Source organism: Rissa tridactyla, chromosome 22, assembly GCF_028500815.1.
Source record: "Rissa tridactyla isolate bRisTri1 chromosome 22, bRisTri1.patW.cur.20221130, whole genome shotgun sequence".
Taxonomy (NCBI): domain Eukaryota; kingdom Metazoa; phylum Chordata; class Aves; order Charadriiformes; family Laridae; genus Rissa; species Rissa tridactyla.
In genome coordinates this window covers 3,227,024-3,247,085 of record NC_071487.1, presented here as the reverse complement: position 1 = coordinate 3,247,085, position 20,062 = coordinate 3,227,024, and the positions used below count along the sequence as shown (strand labels likewise).

General features: G+C 68.0%; 2 protein-coding genes across 2 annotated transcripts; both read right to left on the bottom strand.

Moving 5' to 3' along the window:
• Window positions 1-7,606: 7,606 nt before the first annotated feature.
• C2CD4C (C2 calcium dependent domain containing 4C) lies at window positions 7,607-8,867 on the bottom strand. Its single transcript, XM_054182165.1, is given in 2 exon segments — window positions 7,607-8,038; window positions 8,040-8,867. Coding segments are annotated over 2 exon segments (1,260 nt in total).
• A 5,543-nt stretch (window positions 8,868-14,410) lies between these two features.
• Window positions 14,411-20,062, bottom strand: SHC2 (SHC adaptor protein 2). The gene is given in 14 exon segments (XM_054182138.1): window positions 14,411-14,903; window positions 15,566-15,704; window positions 15,892-16,193; window positions 16,586-16,750; window positions 16,850-16,916; window positions 17,000-17,180; window positions 17,292-17,418; window positions 17,599-17,650; window positions 17,852-17,905; window positions 18,031-18,150; window positions 18,333-18,393; window positions 18,789-18,859; window positions 19,537-19,992; window positions 19,994-20,062. Coding segments are annotated over 13 exon segments (1,854 nt in total). The 3' UTR covers window positions 14,411-14,903; window positions 15,566-15,575.

Here is a 20,062-nt window from a genome sequence, read left to right as displayed (position 1 = left end):
AAGGATGCTTCGCCTGCATCCTCTCCAGGTCTCTTGGCTCCGGGGGGCTGGGAGAGGCGAGCCCTCTCCCCACGCTGCCTGCGGAGCTCCCAACAGCTGCTGGTGCTCAGCGGCTCCGGCACCACCATGACCATGACCATGACCATGACCATGACCATGACCATGACCATGACCTCAGCCCCCCCCCCCCCCCCCCCGAGCATCCCACCCTGCCGGGGGGGAATGGCCGGCCCCAGCACACGCTGGACCAAGCATTCATCCTCCCCTGGCACAGGTGAAATAAATACTCGCCGAACGGCAGCTCACCTGCTGCTCCCCTTCCTGCTAATTGCAGTGTTCTCACTTCACACCGACGTGCTTGATAAGATTAGTGATTACAGAAATCTCATACGGCAATTGGATTGAGTCGGGAGCTGTGTGAGGGAAATTGGACTGAGCTGCAAATGGGAATTAATTATAACCTGGCAGCCGCGTGATTCGAGGTTTCGAATATATATTTTTACGTGTCGCCCGGTGCAAGCGCTGGCTTTGTCGCGGGTGCGGGGGGTGTTGAGGGCTTCCCTCTCGGTGAGGACGCCCTCGCTGCCGCCGGGGCTGTCGCAGGGCTCGGGCAGGGGACGCCGGCGAGACGGGCCCTGGGCAGGGGCTCCCGGCGCTGCCCCGGCGTCGATGAGCAGGGCCGGTGCCATTTCCCCGGCGATCCGAGCCTGCCCGAGCTCCCTGCCCTCCCTGCGCCTGTTCTCTCCATTGCCATGGCAATGCCAGACGAGCTCCCTGCGGCGCGGCCAGCCCACCCCAGCAGACTCGGCCGCCATGGCAGACGCGGGCCCACACCTGGCTCTCACCCGGATAGCCCTGGAGCGGGCAAGGGCATTGGCACAGCCTCAACGGGCTGCGGAGCCCTGGGAGAGCAAGGGAGGGACATGGAGACGTGTCCCCCCGTCCAGGGCCTTGGGTCTGGGAGGGGAAGCAGGGGGAGAAATGGAGCTCAGCCCCCACCGGCACGGGAGCATCTCCCAGCCCTTCCCACCCCGGCGGCTGGTGCCCCGCACCACAGCCGGACCCCGATGCCGCTCGGCCACCCCAGGCTCAGCCGAGCCCCCCACACCGTAGCCAGCCCCCGGGCATGGAGCGGTGACCAGCCCGCAGCCCCCCGTGCCCTATCGATTGGCGCCCATCTGCACCAATATTAAAGTGTTTGCCGGCAGCTGCTGGCGTTTAACAAATCCTCCTGTCTGCTTTGTTTAGGCCTTTTTTTTTTTTTAATTTTTTTTTCCCTCCCACCTGGGCCTATTTGATGCTTTAGGCATTTTGCAAACATTTTGAAGGCGGCATTTAAAACTCCAGCCGGCAGCTAGCGAAGTGCAGGACGCTGGAGACAGTGAGGAGAGGCAGGATGGGATCCCTCGCCCTCACCCATCCCCGTAGCCACACGCTCCCTACGCTGGCCCCGAGCCGGGGCCAAGCCCGCGCTGGCTCCGTGGCTCGCGGGAATTTCTCCTCTGCCAGAGGAGACGGGGAGGGAGAGCCCAGGGCGGTGCTTCCCGCTCGCTGCTGCCTTTCCCTGGCTCCGGAGGCAGGATCCAGCCCCTGGCCCCAGGTCCTTGTCGGATTCCCAGCCTCAAGGCAGGAGAGCAAAGCTGAAACGGAAAAGCAAAACACATGGCGCGCGCGCACCCCGGGGCTGGCGGTGACACAGTGACAGGCAGCGCTCCCTGCCCCGGGGACACCCCGGCGGCGGCTGCTGCTTCCACCGTGGTGGCTCTTAGCGCCGCGGGGGACAGGGAGCCACAGGTCATCCCCTTTCCCGGCAGACCCCCGGGACACCCAACACGGGGGGCTCCCTGTCCCCTGGAGGAGCACGGGCCGCCGGCCGGCACGGCACAACCGGCGCCTGGGGGGAACGCGGGGGGGGAAATCGCTCTCTGGCTTTCTCTCTCGCCTGATGTGACTACAAGGGATTGTGGGATTCAATTAACTTCTGTTTTCCTCCCAGTAACAGTGGGAGTCTCTCCTCTCCGCTTTGAAACAGACACGCTGCCATGGAAGACAAATGCTTGCAATAAAGCGAAGGCGCGCGTGTGCCGGGGGAGGCTGATGCTCGCGTGCAGCCGGCACAGCCTGGGGGCCACTTGCCGCCCCGCTGCCGCACGCCCGGTCCCGCCGGCATCGCATCCCGATGGACAGTCCTGGGTGCCCAGTGCTGCTGCAGGCACCCGGTGGGCCCTGGAGCGGGACCGCCGCGCGGCCCCGGCTGTCGGCCAGCAACGGGCACGGGGCCATTTCGCCTTCCGCTGCCTCGGCCGCTGCCTCCATGGCAGCCCCAAGAGGCCGGGGGCTCGTAAGGGCGGCTGCTGCCAAGCCGGTCTCACCGAGCTTCACAGAGCTGTTGCCCCTCCGCTGGGCAACGATGGCCACGGGGGTCTCGCCCCGGGTGGGAGCCAGGTTTTTCTCGCTCCGGAGGTTTTTCTGTGCCGCCTGACAGATGCGATTGCCTGTTTGCCCGGTGAAACATGTCCTGGGGGAAACCACGGTGCTTGAAGGCGGAGGGTTGTGCTCCCCAGTGGCGAGCCCATGGCACCAGTTCCGCACCGCGGGCACAGCCGGGAGGCACCGGGCTGTCGCGGCCACCGAGCCCTGTGGTGATGACCCCGGGCACAGAAAATGCTGGTGGGAGCCAGGTATTTCTCGCTCTGGAGGTTTTTCTGTGCCGTCTGACGGTTAGACGCGGTTGCTTGTTTGCGGGGTGAATCGCGTCCTGGGGGAACCGTGGCACTCGAAGGCGGTGGGTTGTGCTCCCCAGCGGTGAGCCCATGGCACCAGTTCCGCACCCCGGGCACAGCCGGGAGGCCACCGAGCCCTGTGGTGCCAAACCCAGGCACGGAAAATGCTGTGGCGGCTTCGCGGTGCCCACCTCCGTCACCCAGCAGCCCCCGCAGCCCCTCGCCCCCACACTGGCTCCAGCACGGTGGGGGCTGCGGGCGGGAGACAACCCCCCCCCCTCCCCCGCAGAGCGCCCGCCTGCACCCGCCGCTGGACCGGGCAGCCGAGGGTTGCCAGGCAACGGGAAGATGCTTTTTCTGACCAAAACGGTAAACCGGCAGCTGGGTCGCGGCAGGGAGGGGGAGGAACATGGCCAGGCTGGGGCTGCCCGAGGGGGAGGCACTCGATGCTCCCCCAGACCCAACAGCACCCAAAAATCTGGAGAGGAGGAGAAGGAGGCGTTGGCAGCCCCGTTCAGCCAAAAGCGGCTCCGGCCCCAGGCACTGCCGAGGGCCCCTGAGCATCAGCCGGGGACAATACTCGGCCCTGGGACCCCCCCCTGCCTGGCCAGGGGACGGGGCAGGGACAGGGCGTCCTCCCGCGGGGACAACTCCGCTGGCCTCCTCCCTGGGAATCCCTCCCTGGGGAGCCCCGGCCGCGCCGCAAGCCCCGAATGAGATCGAGCCCCTAATTTGCCCGTCTCCCTCCCTCCCCAGCCATCGCGCACGCAGCTAAACGAGCTCCAGGCAATTTTCTCAGAAGTTGAGTCCTCGCGTTGCGGGAACACGGGACTAAAAATAGCTGGGGTCTGCGTGCACGTCTCTCCCAGGTGAATCTCGCCCCGGAGATAAGGGTAAAGGAGGCAGCGGCTGCCACCAGCTCCTCCGCGTCCAGCCATTTCTCCCCCTTTCCCTCAGTTTCCTGCGTGGATCCTGCCGCCCTGCGCCGTGCCGTCCCCCTGCACAACCTGCCTGTGGCTGTGGTGGCCTGGGGACCCCCCACCCTAGGCCAGAGAAACCCCTCTGCGGGGAAAAGCTCCCGGGGTTGGAGCATCCCTCGGCGTGGGCATCACCAACCACGGGCAGAGCCGCCCTCGCTCACCGGCTCTCGCCTGGCGGCCTCCGACGGCTCCGTTTCACCTGGGCATCCTCCATCCCCACTTTGTGGAGAGGGGATGTGTCCCCCTGCTCCCCCCCCCCGCTGCCACCACCAGCATCTTCCCATTCAAAGGCTCATCTCAGCCCTCCCGGGTCCGGCCCGGGGTGCAGAGAAGCAGCCGCGTTTCCTTCCCACAACGGCTGGATTACGAATTCAGCGTTACAAATTCTTCCCCCCACAAGACGCCCCCCTCCGCCCCTCTGCCGGCTTCCAGCGCTTGGAGCGTTGAACACTTTCCAGGGATTTTTGCGTGCGCTCAGGCTGACCCCATCCACTCTACTTCAGACTAACTTAATCAGCCTCATTTTATCGCTCGCTGCTGTAGCTTTACACCTCTAGAAAAAGCACTACTTAAATTATTGGCACCTGCCAAGCTCTCGCCACGCCGCTTTCTCTGCCCCTGTGGGGGCAGGAGGAGGGAGGGCGGATCTGTTTAGTGCTCCCAGCCTTTATTTTTACCAAAAATGACAAATTATTAGAATGGTGGAAATTAGAAAAACGGCGTCTAGGTAACCTCCCTCTTTTCTTCAGCGGCGTCTGATTGAAGGCAGATTTGGAAGACGAAGGTGGGGGGGGGGGGAACAGGGTAATCTGCTGAATGCCAACAGAGAGGGGCGGGGGGGATGGTCCAGGGGACACCCCAAGAGCGGCTCATCCGACACCCACGATGGAGCACTGGGGAGATGCATCGCGGCGGTTTTCACACCCAAACCGCTGCCGGGGTTTTGCGGGGGGAAAAAGGGCTGCGAAGCTCGGAGAGCGGCAGGGAGGGCTCCCACCCCTGCGCTGCCGTGGCGTCAGAGCTCAGCTGTGCCCCAAAGAGCTCCCCCCCCCTGCCCCCGAGGGTCTCCTGGAGCTCAGAGCCCCCCCGTGAGGCTGGGGGTGCTGGGGGCCAGCCCCCCCCCGGCCAGGCCAGCGCTCCAGCCCACGCTGCTGACGGGGAGCACAAAACCATCGTCATATCCTTCATCACCAGCGCTGCCGAGAAAGAGCACAGAGGCCAGGCTGGGGGAGCCGGCCAGGAGGAGAAGGAGGAGGAGGAGGAGGAGGAGGAAGGAGCAGGCAGGGGCTCTCCCTCGCTGCAGCCCATGGGGAACCGCAGCCGCCGCTCGGTGGCTGGGCAGTCCCAGGGTCCCAGCTCTGTTCCCCCACCCCTCCACGGCACCGGGAGCCGGGGGGAAGGTAACGGAGCCGGGGGGACGCTGCAGCCCCGGCGATGAAAAGCAAAGGGAAGATCTCGAGGAAGGCAGGAGACAGGGCACCACCCGCATCTGTTTTAGAAATGACTTTATTGCCCTAAAAAGGGGAAGTCATGTGTAAACAAACATTCCATTCAGGTATTAATATATTATTATTTTTTTTTCCACTCCAAAAATGCATCGTTAAATCCAGCCACAGAAATATCAAAAGCAGGAACAGTAGAAAAGAGCTACAGGGGAGGAAAGACCCAGCCAGGCCACCTTCCCCCCCACCTCGGGAGCGGGGCTCATGGCAGCGTGTCCCAGGGCTCGGCCGACAGCCACACACCACTCCACTCCAGCAAGGCAACCCTGGGACAGGCCGGGGCGGGGAGGGGGGGGTCAGGGGGACAGCACAAGCCCCCAGACCCTTGGCTCTCCCCCCAGGGCCAGACCCAACCCCAGGAGCAGCCCAGGGCCGTGCTCTCAGCATCCCCCTTGCCCAAACCCAAAGGCACACAGCTCCACTGTGGGGGATGCGTCACACCCCCCGCCCTCCCCCAACCCTCTCATAGAGCACCAAAACCTTCGCCCAGCTCTTCTTCGCCCTCCCCTCGCAGCCTGCTGGGTGTCCCCCCCCATCCCCGGCCCCAGCAACGCCTGGGTTCCACCAGTTTCTTGCACCCCGGGGACCACAGGGCGAGGGGTACACGGGAGTGTCGGGCAGCAGCCGGCCGGACAGGGTCCCCTTCCTGCCCCAGGTCCACTCAGGGCCAGGATGTTCTCCCCCAGCCCAGGGATGTGGCCCATCTCTCCATCCCACCCTCCCCAGAGCCCCCCCAGGGCGAGTCTGGGCACCCCCCCATCCATGTTGACTCCTGGCGAGGGGGGAAGCCGCAGGTGGGAAATCCCCCGCGAAGGAGGGAGGTGTCTGCTCCTTACGTCCTGCACGGTTTGTTTTCAGCCACAAGCTCGACAAACAGCCACGATCACCCCAAATCCCCCCCCCCCCCCCGCCCTGCCATGCAAACACCGCGCTACCAGTACCATGCCTCGCGTACCTGAAACGTATTTACAGACAGAAGTAAAAACACGCTGGGAAAGATCAGCCTCGGATATAAATAGCCAACACTGAAATCTGCCATCTGCTGCAAAGGACAAGGAAGGAACATCAACTGCCACCGACAGAGGTTACACAGGGGGACGCGGGTGTGCGCGTGTCTCCACGCGTGCTGCAACAGGCAGGGACGGGAGCACTGCGAAATGCGCTCCCTTCCACGGAAACATGCAGAGCCCGACGCAACGGGTTAACACCACACCAAACAACAACAAGGCGCCCGTTTTATCCCCGCAGAAACGCCCCCCGGCCGGGCGTTTCTCCCGCTGCCGTTGCCTCCGGCCGGGTGACCGGGATCGCAGGGAGGGATGGGAAGGGACAGGTCCCTCCTGGGAGCCGGGTCCCGCTGGGCACAGGGGCTTCGTGGTCCCACAGGACTCGTCCCTCCCCGCTCGGTGGGTGCAGCCGCTCACGAGCCCCCCGCAGGCGAGGGCGGAGGGTAGGGGGGCCTCAGCCACAGCCTGCCCCCCCTGCCCAGCGACACCTGGGGATGTCCCCTGTGCCAGCCAGGCCACCAGCACTCCGGGAGGGCTACTCCTGTCACCTCAGCTTTTGTCAGCGAGCACGGCTGCTGGGACACCGCCTGGGACCAGCTGCGGGCGCAGTGTGAGGGGTGCCAGGCCCCCCCATGGCAGTGCCAGCCCCGGCACCTCCCTCCCGCGGGCAGGGGACGGGCACAGGCAGCCTCCTGGATCCGGGCAAACCCAGCGCCCCCGAGGCTCCGGGAGCAGCGTCCCGCAGGGGGTCAGCAGCGGGGGACACGGCTGGGGGTGGGCAGGGAGGGCGTCCCGGGAGCTGCAGGTGTCAGACCAAGTCGACCCGCGCATCGGTGCAGTCCTGCAGGGCTGGGAACACTCCGGAAAAGGCTTAAAACCCACAAACCTGACTCATCCCCAGGGTCACCTCCCTTGGCCCACTCTTGGGTCACCTCTGCAGTATTTTCTCTGCAGTTTCCAAGGCTAGAAACCTGTCTTTTAAATTAAAGCTGAGATTGATGCTATCACCTGACTCGAGGAGCTGGGACTTCCGAGAGAGGTGGCAGAAAGTATGCTACAGGGATCTACCCACCTCCAACCTCCGTGCTGGCCAGTTGGAGACCACAGGCACCAGGGAGGGAAGAGCCCAGCAGGGCACATCCATCCTTCCCAGTGGAGACGGGGCCGGTGGATCCCCGCTTCCCGCTGGGCTCCAGGAGATGCAGCCCCGGGAGGGAGCAGAGGGGAGAGGCTGCGGCTGCCAGCCCTGCCTGCCCCCACCGCAAGGGGGGGGACTGGTGCTGACAGAGCCGCCCCCAGGGACCCCCATGCTCCGCCACCGCCCAGTCCCCTGTCCGAGGGGCCCTTCCAAACCCCCCCCACCCAGCCCCCGCCCCCGGGTGGGCAGCGAGTGCCTACAGGCAGGACAGGAGGGCAGTGAGCGGCAGCTCCTTCTCCCCCAGCAGCGTGTCCCGCTTAAGGCTGCTGCCCTTGTTGACCACCTTGAGCTTCAGGGACATCTTCCTGGCGTGGCCGGGGCCCAGCCCATCGAAGAAGAAGTCCTCGTTGAAGACGGGGTTGCGGCTGTTCTTGACGATGGTGCTGCGTTGCTTCTGCAGCTTCCCGGGGTTGAGGCACAGCGAGACGCAGCAGTTGATGCTGCGCAGGTCGACGAGGGCGTCGTAGAGGTCCTCGGCGGAGACGAGCCGCACGCGCAGCCGGGCGTTGGAGGGGTCGTACTCGGCGGCCAGGCGCAGGCTCCCGCCCCGGCTGAGACGCAGGCTGTGCTCCCGGTCACGGCCCGGCGGCAGGTCCAGGGGCAGCAGGGCGGCGGGCGGCTGCCCCCCCGGCCGGGGCGCTCCTGGCGCGGCGCTGGGCGCTGGGACTGGTGTCGGCTGAGCTGTCGTCGGTGGAGAGGGAGCTGTTGCGGGCCACCGAGTGCTTCAGCTTGATGACCTTGGACTGGCTCTCCTGGCTGAAGATCTTCAGCAGGGAGACGGAGCGGGAGAGCAGCGGGGAGCCGAAGGGCGAGGACTCGGCTGAGGAGCACGTGTCGCTCTCGCCGCCGCTGAAGTAGCGGCCGGGGTGCATGAGGGCTGCGCCCAGGTCGGCGGGTGCCCGGGGCCTGCCCTCGCCGTTGAGCTTGGCTCTGCGCTGGGCGCTGGGCGAGGTGGCCGGCGAGGGGCAGAGGCTGCTGTGCTCGCTGTGGAAGAGCGACTCTTTGCGCCGCGTGTGGGGGCTCTCCATCAGCGTGGCGAAGCCGTAGGAGGTCTGTGCCTTGGGCACGTAGGGCAGTGACATGGCCGTCTGCGCCTGCGGGTCTGCGTTGGTGCTGAAGCCCTCCTCGGCCGTCCAGTCTTCGGCGCTCTCGATCTGGATGATGTGCCGGCCGGCTGCCCGCTGCCGGGGTCGGCTGGATGGCCGGGGGCTGCGGGGGGGCTTGCGCCCGGCCAGGTCCTGCTCCGAGGCCGAGGGGCCCAGGGCGGGCGCTGTGGGGGGCTCGGCACCCTCAGCCTCGGCGGGTGCCGCGCTCAGCTTGGGTGGGATGAAGAAGTCAGGGATCTTGTCGGGGGTGAGGACGTTGCTGTAGCGGGACCCCCGTGGGGACTCCTCCGGCCCCGCACCCCGGGACCCGCCGTTCTCCGCCACACCACGCAGCCGCTCCAGGAGCCACATGTTGCCACCGGGTGCGGGGCTGGAAGAGACCCGAGGGGAAACGCTGTCACCAGGGGCCGGGCACCGGCAGACCGGAGCCGTCAGCCTGGGGGGCAACCGGCGGCACCGAGAGACGGGGACAAGGATGGAAGGGAACCGGCCGCGCCGGGGGGGCGACAGGAAGGAACCGTCCACGCCGGGGGACACGGGGACCCGCCAGCCCGGGGGAGACGGGAAGGAACCGGTCGCGCCGGGAGGGACGGGGACCCGCGAGCCCGGGGGGGACGGAAAGGAACCGGCCGCGCCAGGAGGGACGGGGACTCGCCAGCCCGGGGGGGACGGGAAGGAACCGGCCGCGCCGGGGGGGGGACGGGGACCCGCGGGACGCGGCGGTGTCGGACCCCAGCGATGGGACGGGACGGGGCGGCCGCGACGCACGGGAACGGCCGCCGGCAACGACGCGATACCCGGACCGACCGACCACCGACGGAGGGAGGGAGGGACAGACCGACCGGGAAGCGCCGGATCCGCCGCAGCCGGAGCGGAGCCGCCGCCGCCGCCGCAGCCCGGGCGGGGCGCGCGCGGACGCGCTTTTATACCGGCGGCGGCGGCGGCGGCGGCGGCCCCGCTCCTTCCCCGCGCCGCCGCCGTAATCCTCCGAGCGCGGCGCCCCCGCAATTCCCCGCCGGACCCACCGGAACCGGCACCGGCACCGAGTCGGATCGAGCGCTCCCGGGGTGCCGATGACCCGGGGTGCGGGTACCAGCTGCCGGGACACCCGGGCCGCCTGCCCACAGGAGCGCCGTGGGACGGGACCGGGAGCTGGGGGGGGGGGTCCCTGCGCCGGGACCGGGATGGCGGCGACCCCGTGCTCCCTCCCAGCGCCCTCCCACCACCCCCCCCCCGGCGCTGCCCGGGCTCTTCTCCGAGCTCTTGAGCTCGTCAAGGCGCTGGGCGAAGCCGGCAGCTCTCCGCGGCGGCGCAGAGCTCAAGGGCTCGCCGAGTGCATCAAGTGGTTTAATATCGGGGCTGGAGGAGCTTTTTTGGCGGGGGGGGGGGGGGGAGAAAGTGCCACATGTCACACATCTCACAGCACCTGGCAGTGACACAGCGCTGGGGCAAGACACGGCCCAGGTGACAGTGGGGACACCAGGGCAAAATGTCCAGAGGATCGACGGAACATCACTGCAGGCCCCAGTGCTGCAGAGGGGCAGGAGGGGAGACTCCCAAACCAGGGTGATCGGCCCCAGTCCAGGTACCGCACGGATTTATGGCCTTGGGGACAGGGATGCAGCTGAGCAGGACAGTGGCACCGACCAGGGCCAGTGGCTGCTCCTCCCTGGCTGCTGCCCTGTGGGTGCCGTCGGGCTGCAGGGAAGGCTCCGTCATCCCACAGTGCGGGGCTGGGAATAATCAGCAGGAAGGAACAGAGCCTGGCGTGGTGGACTCCATCAGCGGGGGCTACGGCCGCCGGGCAGCAGGAGAGGGGAGGTCTCGGCTCCCTCTGCATCCCGACTGAGCTGATAAACAGAGCCGGCCCTGCGGAGCCAGACCGAGAGCCAACAGCTCTGCCAGCGCCTGGGAAGGGTGGCAGGGAAGAAGGTCCCCAGGGCCTGGGGGACAACACTCCTCCCTCTCTGGAAGCAAGTCGCCCTCCCCGCTCCCTGCACCCCCCCCATTTCACTGTGTGCCCTCTGCCCGCCGTGCCCAGGCCTCTCCCGGCAGTGAGCGGTCGCTCCCTGGCAACGCGAGCGCTCTGGTTTATGGAGTTTCTTGGCACGTTTCTCTGCCTGCTGGGGAGCAGCGGCTCAGGCCAGCTGCAGACCTTCACCGGGAGTGGGCCCTTCGGCATGGCTGCCCCTCGCTGGCACAGGAGGGGACCTGGGAAAAGCTGCTGGAACCCTCCGAACGGGGCGAGTGGGGAGCGGGAACAAGCCAGGACGTTGGGGGGAGTCTGGGCAGGGATGTCTCGGGGTCAGCGGTGGGGAAGGGGGACGGCGGTGTCCTGGCTGGACCCTGGGCGTTTCACCACAGGGCGCTGAGTGCTGGGTCCCGTAGGGGGAGGAGAGGGCAGATGGAGCCCGGGAGAGGATGAGGCTCACGGGGAGGGGAGGCTGGTGAACAAAAGGCTACTGTTTGCCTTTCCTCCACCCTGCACAACGGTGGGTAAACAAGGTGCAGAAATGGTTGAGTTCCCTGGAGATAACAAAGAGCGCTGGAGCGGGGCCAGCCCTGCCCGCTCGGCCCAGGGCCAGCTGTCTCTGGGGGGGCAAAGGGGAGCAGGGTGCTCGGAGCTGCCTGCACGGAGTTTGTTGGGGCTCAGCTTGGGGCAGGGCTTCCAGGTTTGAGGCAGAAGAGGAGCTGGGGTCCCGAATGCAAAGGGACAGCAGGAGAGACCCTGCGCTCGCAGCAGGAGCTGGCACAGGGACATGCATCTCTGGCACTCGGGGACATGGGCTGTGCCGGGAGCATCCCTTCCCAAGCAGCGCAGGCAGGGCTGGCAGCCAGAGACGAGCACTCGCCTGCAGCACCACGCTGCCGATGTTACTCTGTGCAGCCGGAGCAGCCGGACACGAAACAGGAACAGGCAGAGAGCAAACACTTGCGGGGCCAGCAGAAAACAAGGTTTCCAGGGCCTCCAAAACAGTCTCCGGACCCTCACTCGGCACCCAGCAGCATGGAGCCGGGAGGGGTGCGTTTCCTCGCCTGCCTCCCCCTTGGCCAGGGCTCTCCATGGATCTGGGCAGCACAGGATGCCAGGAGGGGACGGCTCTCAGGGCTCCAGAGCCACCTCCCCGGGCAGCGCGAAGGGGAGACGGGCGAGGGCATGGACCAGGGTCCATCATGCTGGGCTGGAGGCTGCCGGCGGCATTCGGTGCCTGGCAAGGGCTGGGCAAGGCACCGTGGGCAAGCGATGGCTGGTGGGAACACTGGCAGGGCTGGGGATGGTGGCAAGGCTGGGATGGTGGCAGGGCTGGGGACACTGGCAGGGCTGGGGATGTTGTTAGTGCTGGGGACACCGGCAGGGCTGGGAATGCTGGCAGGGTTGGGGACACCAGCAGGGCTGGGGATGGTGGCAGTGCTGGCGACACCGGCAGGGCTGGGAAAGCTGGCAGGGCTGGGGATGGTGGTAGTGCTGGGGACACCGGCAGGGCTGGGGACACTGGCAGGGCTGGGATGGTGGCAGGGCTGGGGACACTGGCAGAGCTGGGGACACTGGCAAGGCTGGGGACGCTGGCAGGGCTGGGGATGCTGGCATGGCTGGGATGGTGGCAGGGCTGGGGACACTGGCAGGGCTGGGGATGCTGGCAGGGCTGGGGATGGTGGCAGGGCTGGGATGGTGGCAGGGCTGGGGACACTGGCAGGGCTGGGGACACTGGCAGGGCTGGCGATGCTGGCAGGGCTGGGGACACTGGCAGGGCTGGGGATTCTGGCAGGGCTGGGGATGCTGGCAAGGCTGGTGATGCCGGCAGGGCTGGGGACGTGGCTGGCGGAGCCGGCAGGATGCTACCACCTGCTGGAAGCTGGGAAGGAGAGAGCCCTGAGGGGAAGGGACTGGCGCTGGGCCCCCGGGATCCCCCCGCAGCCCCTCCGGGGCAGGAGCACTGCAGACATCTCCTCTTTCCAGCCGGTCAGGTATTTCCAGGAAACTTGCTGAGGGCCAATGTCAGAGACTCTCACCTCTATGTGCAGGAAAACTGAACTGGGCCATGTTTGTTGTCAGCACGTTTGGAGACAGACAGAGGGACGGTTGGTCAGTGAGACCCCCGGTCGCAGTCGCTCTCTGTGGCTCCCAAACCTCCCCCAAAGCCCCCGGCCTCCCCGCCATCACACGGGCTGAAGGAGCAGCACCGAGAGGCAAATCACTCTGCCCTTCAGCCCGGTGTTAACTCTGGAGCCTACAGACTGCTGCTGCTGCTCCGAACACACTGGCGCTTTCAGCAGGTGCCGCTACCTGCTTTGCTCCACCATCGCCCGGCCCCAGCCTCCCTTGCCCGTGTCCCAGTGAGGACCAGTCCAGAGTGGAGCCGCACTGGGGGTGGTGCAGATCACACCGAAGGAAACCCAGTTTCAGATGGGGGCACTCCCTGGTGCTCCAAATGCATTATTTATGTCCGTACTTAACTCAATAAAGGCTTCACTTTCGTTTTAATTGGGTTTTTGCTTCAAGAATGCTCCTGTGGCTCCCAACCCACCTCCCTCCACGGGGTCCTGCCCTTGTGCCGGGTGGCCGTGGGGTGCTGCTCCACAGCGGGACCCTCTTGAGGAGGGTCCCCAAGCCCCTACACAGCGGCCCCGCACCCCGTGGCCATTGGCACCGCACCCCAACCTCAAGCAAAGCCCTAAAACCCCTAAAATAAGTCCTCCACCAGCCTTTCAGGCACCTCCTGGTAGCAGCCGGTGGCCAAGGGGCCGGGGCAGAGCCAGCGGCCACCAGTGGAAGGCGTGGGCTCGATCTCAGGGGGTCAAAGAAGGAAGTCCGAGCTCTCGCTGCCTTTTCCTGCCTCTGCCGTTGAGGGAACGGCGCAATTATCTTTGCAGACGCATTACTACACGACAAAAAATAGCAGCTGAGATGGGAGCGCCACTGTCCTATTCAAACCATCAATGGAAAATTACACATTCGTTACCGGGCTTTATTTAGGGGCTTATTTCATTCATTGACTCAGCCAGCACCCAGCCAGCCCTGTCCCCGGGGGTGCTGCCCCCCCGCCAGGGGCAGAGGGTGCCAGGCTGACCCCGCGCCCCGCAGCGGGCGTCGAGCCGAGATGGGCCGGTGGCACCCACCTGGTGCTGGCGAGTGCAGGGGACCCGGCAGAACCCTGGAGCCAGGAGTGCTGGGGCTGGTGCCGGCCTTGCTGGGAGGCTGCTGCCCGCCCAGTGCACGTGCCCCGTGGCTCACAGCCCGGCCACGCTGCTGGCTCAGAAAGCCCGGCGCAGCCTCTCCCACCTCCGACGACTCCAGCCAGGAGCCTTTCCTATCTGCTGGCCGGGAGCGTGGCCAGGCCCACCACGGCGCTCCCACTCCACTGGCCGCCGTGCTCATTAATGGGTGACGAACGGCAGCTCAGCCCCGGGCTGCGGCAGGAGCCAGAGGACGCCTGGCCAGGAGGCTCGGAGGCGAGTGGCCACCTCCTGCCCCGGGCAGGGGTGGGCAATGAGCCCACAGGCAGCAGGAATGGGCAGGGCAGGGAGATGCCGGGTGCAGGGAGGAGATGCCACGCAAGATCAGCACCCCAGGGCCAAGCCCCGGGTGCTGCAGCCCCCTCCGGAGCTGGGGGGACGGGGGTGACCCAGCTGCCGAAGTGGGACAAGGTGACCCAGGGTGGCAGAGACAAGTGTGATGAGCCAGGATGGGGCCGGCTGCCACCACCAACATGGAACCAGCCAGGAGCTGGTGGTGATGGAGACACCGTCCCGGCCCCCTCTGCATCCCTGGCCCCATGGAGCCCCCGTCCCAGCACCATGCCCGGGGGGGTGGCACAAACAACCCGGGCACTTTGCTCATTTCCAGGTTTAATTAGAAACGTATTCCAAACCACGACCCCGCACCCAGAGCCAGACACACTGGAGAAGGGGACATGTATGCCGTAAAAACCTGCCAAAGCCCCGAGCCGGCCGGGGGGGGGGTGGTTCCCTGGGGGCCGTGGGACCCCTCTCCTGCCGGCAGCCCTGGCCTCCCGAGCCAGTGCCAGCAGCTCACCCCGCGCCTTCCCCGCAGCAGCTTCGTCCTGGCCCGGGTCCGGGGAGGGCTGCGGGGGCTCAGCGCCACCGGGAGCCTCACGCGGCAGCAGTTCCTGGGGAGAATCCAGCTGGAAATGTGGGAGCGACAGGGACATCCAGCAGCACCGGCCTCCAAGAGATGTTTGTGGCCAGTCCCACGGCCAGAGCCAAGCCGGGGGGGGTACAGCCCCCGCGGATGGGGGACCCCACGGCTGGGGGGACTCCCAGATGGCGGGGGGAAGGAGGCGGGGAGTTGGGTCCTGAGCAGCGGCGTTGGGCGAGAGGCACGGCTCTGTGGGCAAGGGGCTGGTCCCCCGGCTGCCCCTCACGTACCTGTGCACGCACACGGGTGCACACACTCACACACACACACTCACACACACACACTCACACACTCACACTCCCCAAGCTTTCTGGCCCCATCCCACCCCAGGAGCCCTGGGATGGGGGTCCTGGCACCAGCCCTGACCCTGTTTGCTCCATCATCATCCAGAGACCAGTTCTGGGATGGAGCTGGCGCTGGGGGAGGCAGTGGGTTCTGGCGGTACCAGCGGTGGGGGGGCGGGGGGCACACAGCCCTACACAGGTAGGGCCCCGGGCAGGAGGGGAGGGGGCAGCCCCGCAGCGATGTCCACCCAGCCCCGCCGTGGCCGGGTTTGGGCTCAGCCCCTCTCGACAAGGCTGCCCACCCGCTCCCACCCCGGCAGCGTTTTGCCTCCACACATGGAATAAATGTCTTTGTGTCCGGCTGGGCAAGGGGCCGCATGCGGACGGTGGAGGGGAGGCAGTGGGGGGGAGGGGGGGGGCCTTTGGGGCCAGGGACCGCGAGGCCCCGCTGGGGAGGGGGATGGGGAGCCCAACCCCGGGGTTTTGGGGACTTTGCCCCTCTCCAAGGCCAGGCACAACCGGAGGAGGGGAGCACGGAGGGGCCCCGGCTTTGCTGTGGCGCCGGGGCCAGTCTGGCGCCAGGGGAGGGGGGTCGGGGGCTCACGTACCCCCCCAGCATCACTGCTTCCTCCGGACAACCTGGCGGAGGTGCAGCTCGCTCTCCGCAGCCACGATGGGCTGCTCGTTCTGCCGGTGGTGGCTGATGAGGTGGCTGATGCTCTCAAACAGCACGTCCTTGGTCCTCACCTGGGGCGGGGGGGGGAGCACAGCCATCCTGAACCCAGGAGAGCTGCCTCCCGCACGGGGTCCCCACGCAGCCCCCAGCGCCCACCCGCCCTCCCCCCCCACGGATATCTCCTCAGCATCCCTCCCGTGCAGCCCCGACCCTGTCCCCATCGCCCCCCCAACCACCACCGTGCCCCCCCCCCCTTACCACGCCTTCAGGATCCACCAGCAGCAGGTGCTTGGGCTGCCCGCTGTGCATCCCGGTCAGCACGTACTGCCCCGGGTTGGTGAGACTGTCCCGCACCAGGAAATCCCCGTCCGTCTGCAGGAGCCTCTCAGCGTCCCGACGGCTCATCTTCCCGTGGTACCACGGCTCCCGCCGCAGCTGCTCCTCCGTGGGGGCGATGGGGGCCTTCCGCGTGGGGGGGCTCGGCCACTGGTCCTCCATGGGGGGGCTGGCGCTGCCCCCCGCGATGCACTCGTGGAGCTTCAGGGCATCCTCGAAGGGCCCTGCAGGAGCCAGGGGATGCCGGGGGGGGGGTCATGAAGCAGGGCTGGGGGGGGGCGGCGGGGACAGGGTCGAGCCGAGCGGTGGCAGCAGGACCCACAGTTATGGCCAGACCCACCTCTGGGACAGACCCCGCTGTGCCACCGCCACCCCGGGCACGACGCTGTGCCTGCGCCCGGGCACAGAGGGGATGGCGCCCCCCTGCATGGCATGGCCGACCCCCCCACAGGGCCAACCCGGCAAGGGTGGGTGATGATGGGGCACAACTTGTGGCCCCCGGGGCTCTGCTGGCACCACGGGGGCTGCGATATGTGGCCGGGCAGCCCGCGGCACAGCTCAGCCCTTCTGCAGCAGGTCTTGCACCAGGCCCCCCCCGCAAAGCCCGCCGGCTTACTCATGTCAAAGAGGTCCTTTTTGGGGCTCTCCTCCGGCGCCCCACGAGCCGCCGCCTCCGGCTCCCAGGCGTCCAGGCTCTGCGTGTTCACGTACATGTGCTCCTCGTAGTCCCGCGGGCCCAGGGGGTGGCCGTCCGCCTGCAGGTACCCATCGCAGGGCTGGCCTGCGAGAGGACCCGGCATCACGGCTGGCCCGGGCAGCGCAGAGCCGCGGGGGGGCCCTGCTCACGGTCCCCAGGGTCCCCCCCCGCAGCGCTACCCACCCTGGCTCTCCAGGTCCCATGGCGGCCCCGGCTGGCTGCTCTGGTCTCGCCTGGCTGCGAAGCCACCCTGGGGAGAGGAGACAGCGATGGTGTCGGGGGGACATGCCCGGGACCCCCATGGCAGGGCCGGCAGCAGCCCGGGGGGCTCACCTGGCTGGGGGGGCCGGAGCCGGAGGGCTGAGCGTGGACGTGGCCCAGGCCTGCGCCGTGCCGCAGCCGGGAGTCGATCAGCCCCCCCGGGGGTGGCTCCTTCCCCGGGATGCTGTTGTAGTAATCGTGTTCGGCCGCCTCCTCGTCCTCCCCCCACGCCGACTCCTCCGCACCCAGCGCCCTGCGGCGGGGACAGGCGAGCTGGGGACACCCTGCCCGGCTTGGACCCCCCCCCCTCCATGCCCGGCACAGGGGGCGCGGGGCCGCAGCGGGGTCCCCCTGCCCCCCCTACCTGTCTGGGGGTGCCACCACCTTGGGGGGGCTGTGCAGGTACTGCTTGAAGCGCAGCTCGAAGGCCTGTCCCACCGTGCTGATGACGCTCTGCGCCAGCCCCTCGCAGCACTCCAGGATGTGGCAGGCTGTGGACAGACAGACGGACGGATGGACTCACGGATGGCTTCAGTGTTTCCCCCACGCACCCATCACCCCTCCGGCACCACCCCGAGCCACCCCCCACAAGGGATCCCCTCCTCCAGCCTTCATCCCCCAGCGCATCCCTCCTCCTCTGCAGAGCTCCCAAGCGCAGGGGCCGGCGTCACCTCTCTGGTTGATGGGGTCTTTGGCGACGTAGGCGACGTAGTCCGTGGTGTCCTGGGGACACAGGGGGAACTCAGGGCCCCGCGTCCCGCTGCCGTGGGGGGAGCAGGGCTGGGGGTACCGGGGCGAGGGGACAGGCTCAGCCCCAGCCCCACATCCTGCCCCGGGACCGGGCTGCCCCACAGCTCGGCTCACACATAGGACAGACAGCCCCTGTCCCCGCCGCCCCCGAGGGCTGGGGCGTGCGTGCCTCACCGTGTCCCCGCCGGAGGCGAAGGAGATGGATTGCATGTGGTGGTTGGCGATGATCTGGGGGGAGGATACGGCCCGGGAGGGGGTTAGCGTGGGGGCCGCCATCCCCCCGGTTCGCGGTGGGAGGCAGAGGGCTGGGAGGTGGCGGGTGGTGGGGTGACATCCCCGGGGACGGCTCTCACCTGGCGCGTGGTGGGGATCATGAGGTTCAGCCCGTCGACGGAGATGTTGACAGCGATGCTCATGCCAGCGAAGCGGAGGTTGCTCTTGCCCAGGATGGAGAAAAGGGCTTTGTTGGGAGCCTGAGGGCGTAAAAAGGAGCGTGGGGGCGATGCAACCCCCATGACCAGGTTTCCTGGGGTGAAGGAGGCAAAGAGGGGTGCCCCGAGAGACCCCAGGCTCTGCCTCGTGAACCGGGCAGACGCCCCCAGCCCCGGAGCCCCGGCTCGCACCAGGAAGGAGCCCAGGAAGGGATGAAACTCACCTTCTTCTTCCAGATGCCCTTCACGCCTGGCACTGCCTCATACAGTCTGTTGATGGCTTCCCTGCAAGCCACGGCCCCCGGCTGGTTACTGCTGCAGACCCCGGCCCCTTCCCTGTTCCTTCCCCTGCCTCTGGCTCCGCGGGGCCTGGGGGCATCAGCCCACGCAGCCCCGGGCACCGCAGCCTCCCCGCAGCGCTGCCCCACGTCACCGCCCGCGGTACGTAATCCCAGCCGGGGCCACCTCCCTTCTCCTCTTTCCACCCATTGATCCGCGGCAGTGCCCTTCGCCTGTGTCCCCATGCGCCGGGTGGATCCCATGGGGCACCCCAGACCCTGGCCCTGAGTTGTGTCCCCCCCGACACACACTCCACAGGGCCCCAGGAGGGGGAGCGCCCAGGGCTGCTGGGGGCTCTGGGTGGCATTGGGGTGCAGGAGAGCAGGACTGCAGGGCCATACCTGGTGACCTGTGTCCGGGTGTTGAAGTCAAGGGACCTCATGGAGCGCAGCACCTCGATGCACCCCATGTACTGCGGGGGGGACACACGGTCAGAGCAGCCTCCTCCGGCCACCGCCACCAGCCCAGGGCAGGGGATGGAGAGGAGGGGAAGGGAGGAGCCGGGTGTCACTGAGAAGGGTCCCTTTGATGTTGGGGTGCTCACCCCAACACATGGCACCCTTTCACCCTCCACCCCAAAATGCCCCATCGCATGCCCAGGCCCTGAGACCCAACAAACTCACCGGTGTGCTATGGCTTGTGCCGCCCTCGTAGGGGCCGGCTACTGCTGGGTCCTGGGGCTGGTTCCCCAGCCCAGAAGCCCCCCCGTCCCCTGGCCCATCCCAGGACAATTTGGGAGGCCGTGCCGTCCCTCCCAGGATGGGCCAGACAATGTGGGCAGAGTAACGGGGCCGGGCTGCCCGTGATGGGGCGATGGGCCCGTGGGGGTGACTGCCCAGGGCACCCTCGGGGCCGGACCCCACCACGTCCCCTTGTCACGGCACCGCGAGCTCCCGCGACGCCCGTCTCGGGGCCCGTCCGAGGGGAACCGGGGGGGGGACCGGAGCCGGGGGTTCCGCCCGCAGCCGTCGAGAGGAGGGGACAGACCCGCCGAGCGCCGGTGATGGGGCTCTCCGGGCGGCCTGTTGCCCCGACCGGGCGTGGGGGGCTGAGGAGCGGGGGTCGGGGTCCGGCTCCGGCGGGACTTACCCGGACGATGTAGGAGACGCCGGGCCCCATCACCCTCTCGTCGGGGTGCAGCCAGCCCTGCGCCGGTTTGCGGATGAAGCTGCCCTTGCGGCTCCACTCCTCCCCGCCCGGCCGGGCCGCCCCCGCCGCCCCCCGCGCCCGCCCCGCCGCCGCCGCCGCCGCCGCCGCCCCCCGCGCCCGCCCGCCGCCCGGCCCCGAGCAGGGCGCGGCGCAGAGCGGCTCGCAGGCGCCCAACACGGCGGCCAGCGCCGAAGGGGTCCCCGTCGCCGCCGCCGCCCCGCCGCCGCCGCCGCCCCCTCCCCGGGCAGGCGCCGAGAGCTCCCGGCCGGCACCGGCGGGGCCGCGGCCGAGGAAACCGGCGGGTCCCGGGAACTTCCACTGCGGCATCCGCGGCAGCAGCGCGCAGAAGGTGGTGCCGGGCTCGGGCTCCTCGCCCGCCGCGGGGCAGGGCGCGGGGGGCCGGCGACGGCATGGGGGCGGTCAGCGGCTCGTCGCGGAAGCGGTCATACTTGGGCTCCGGGAGCAT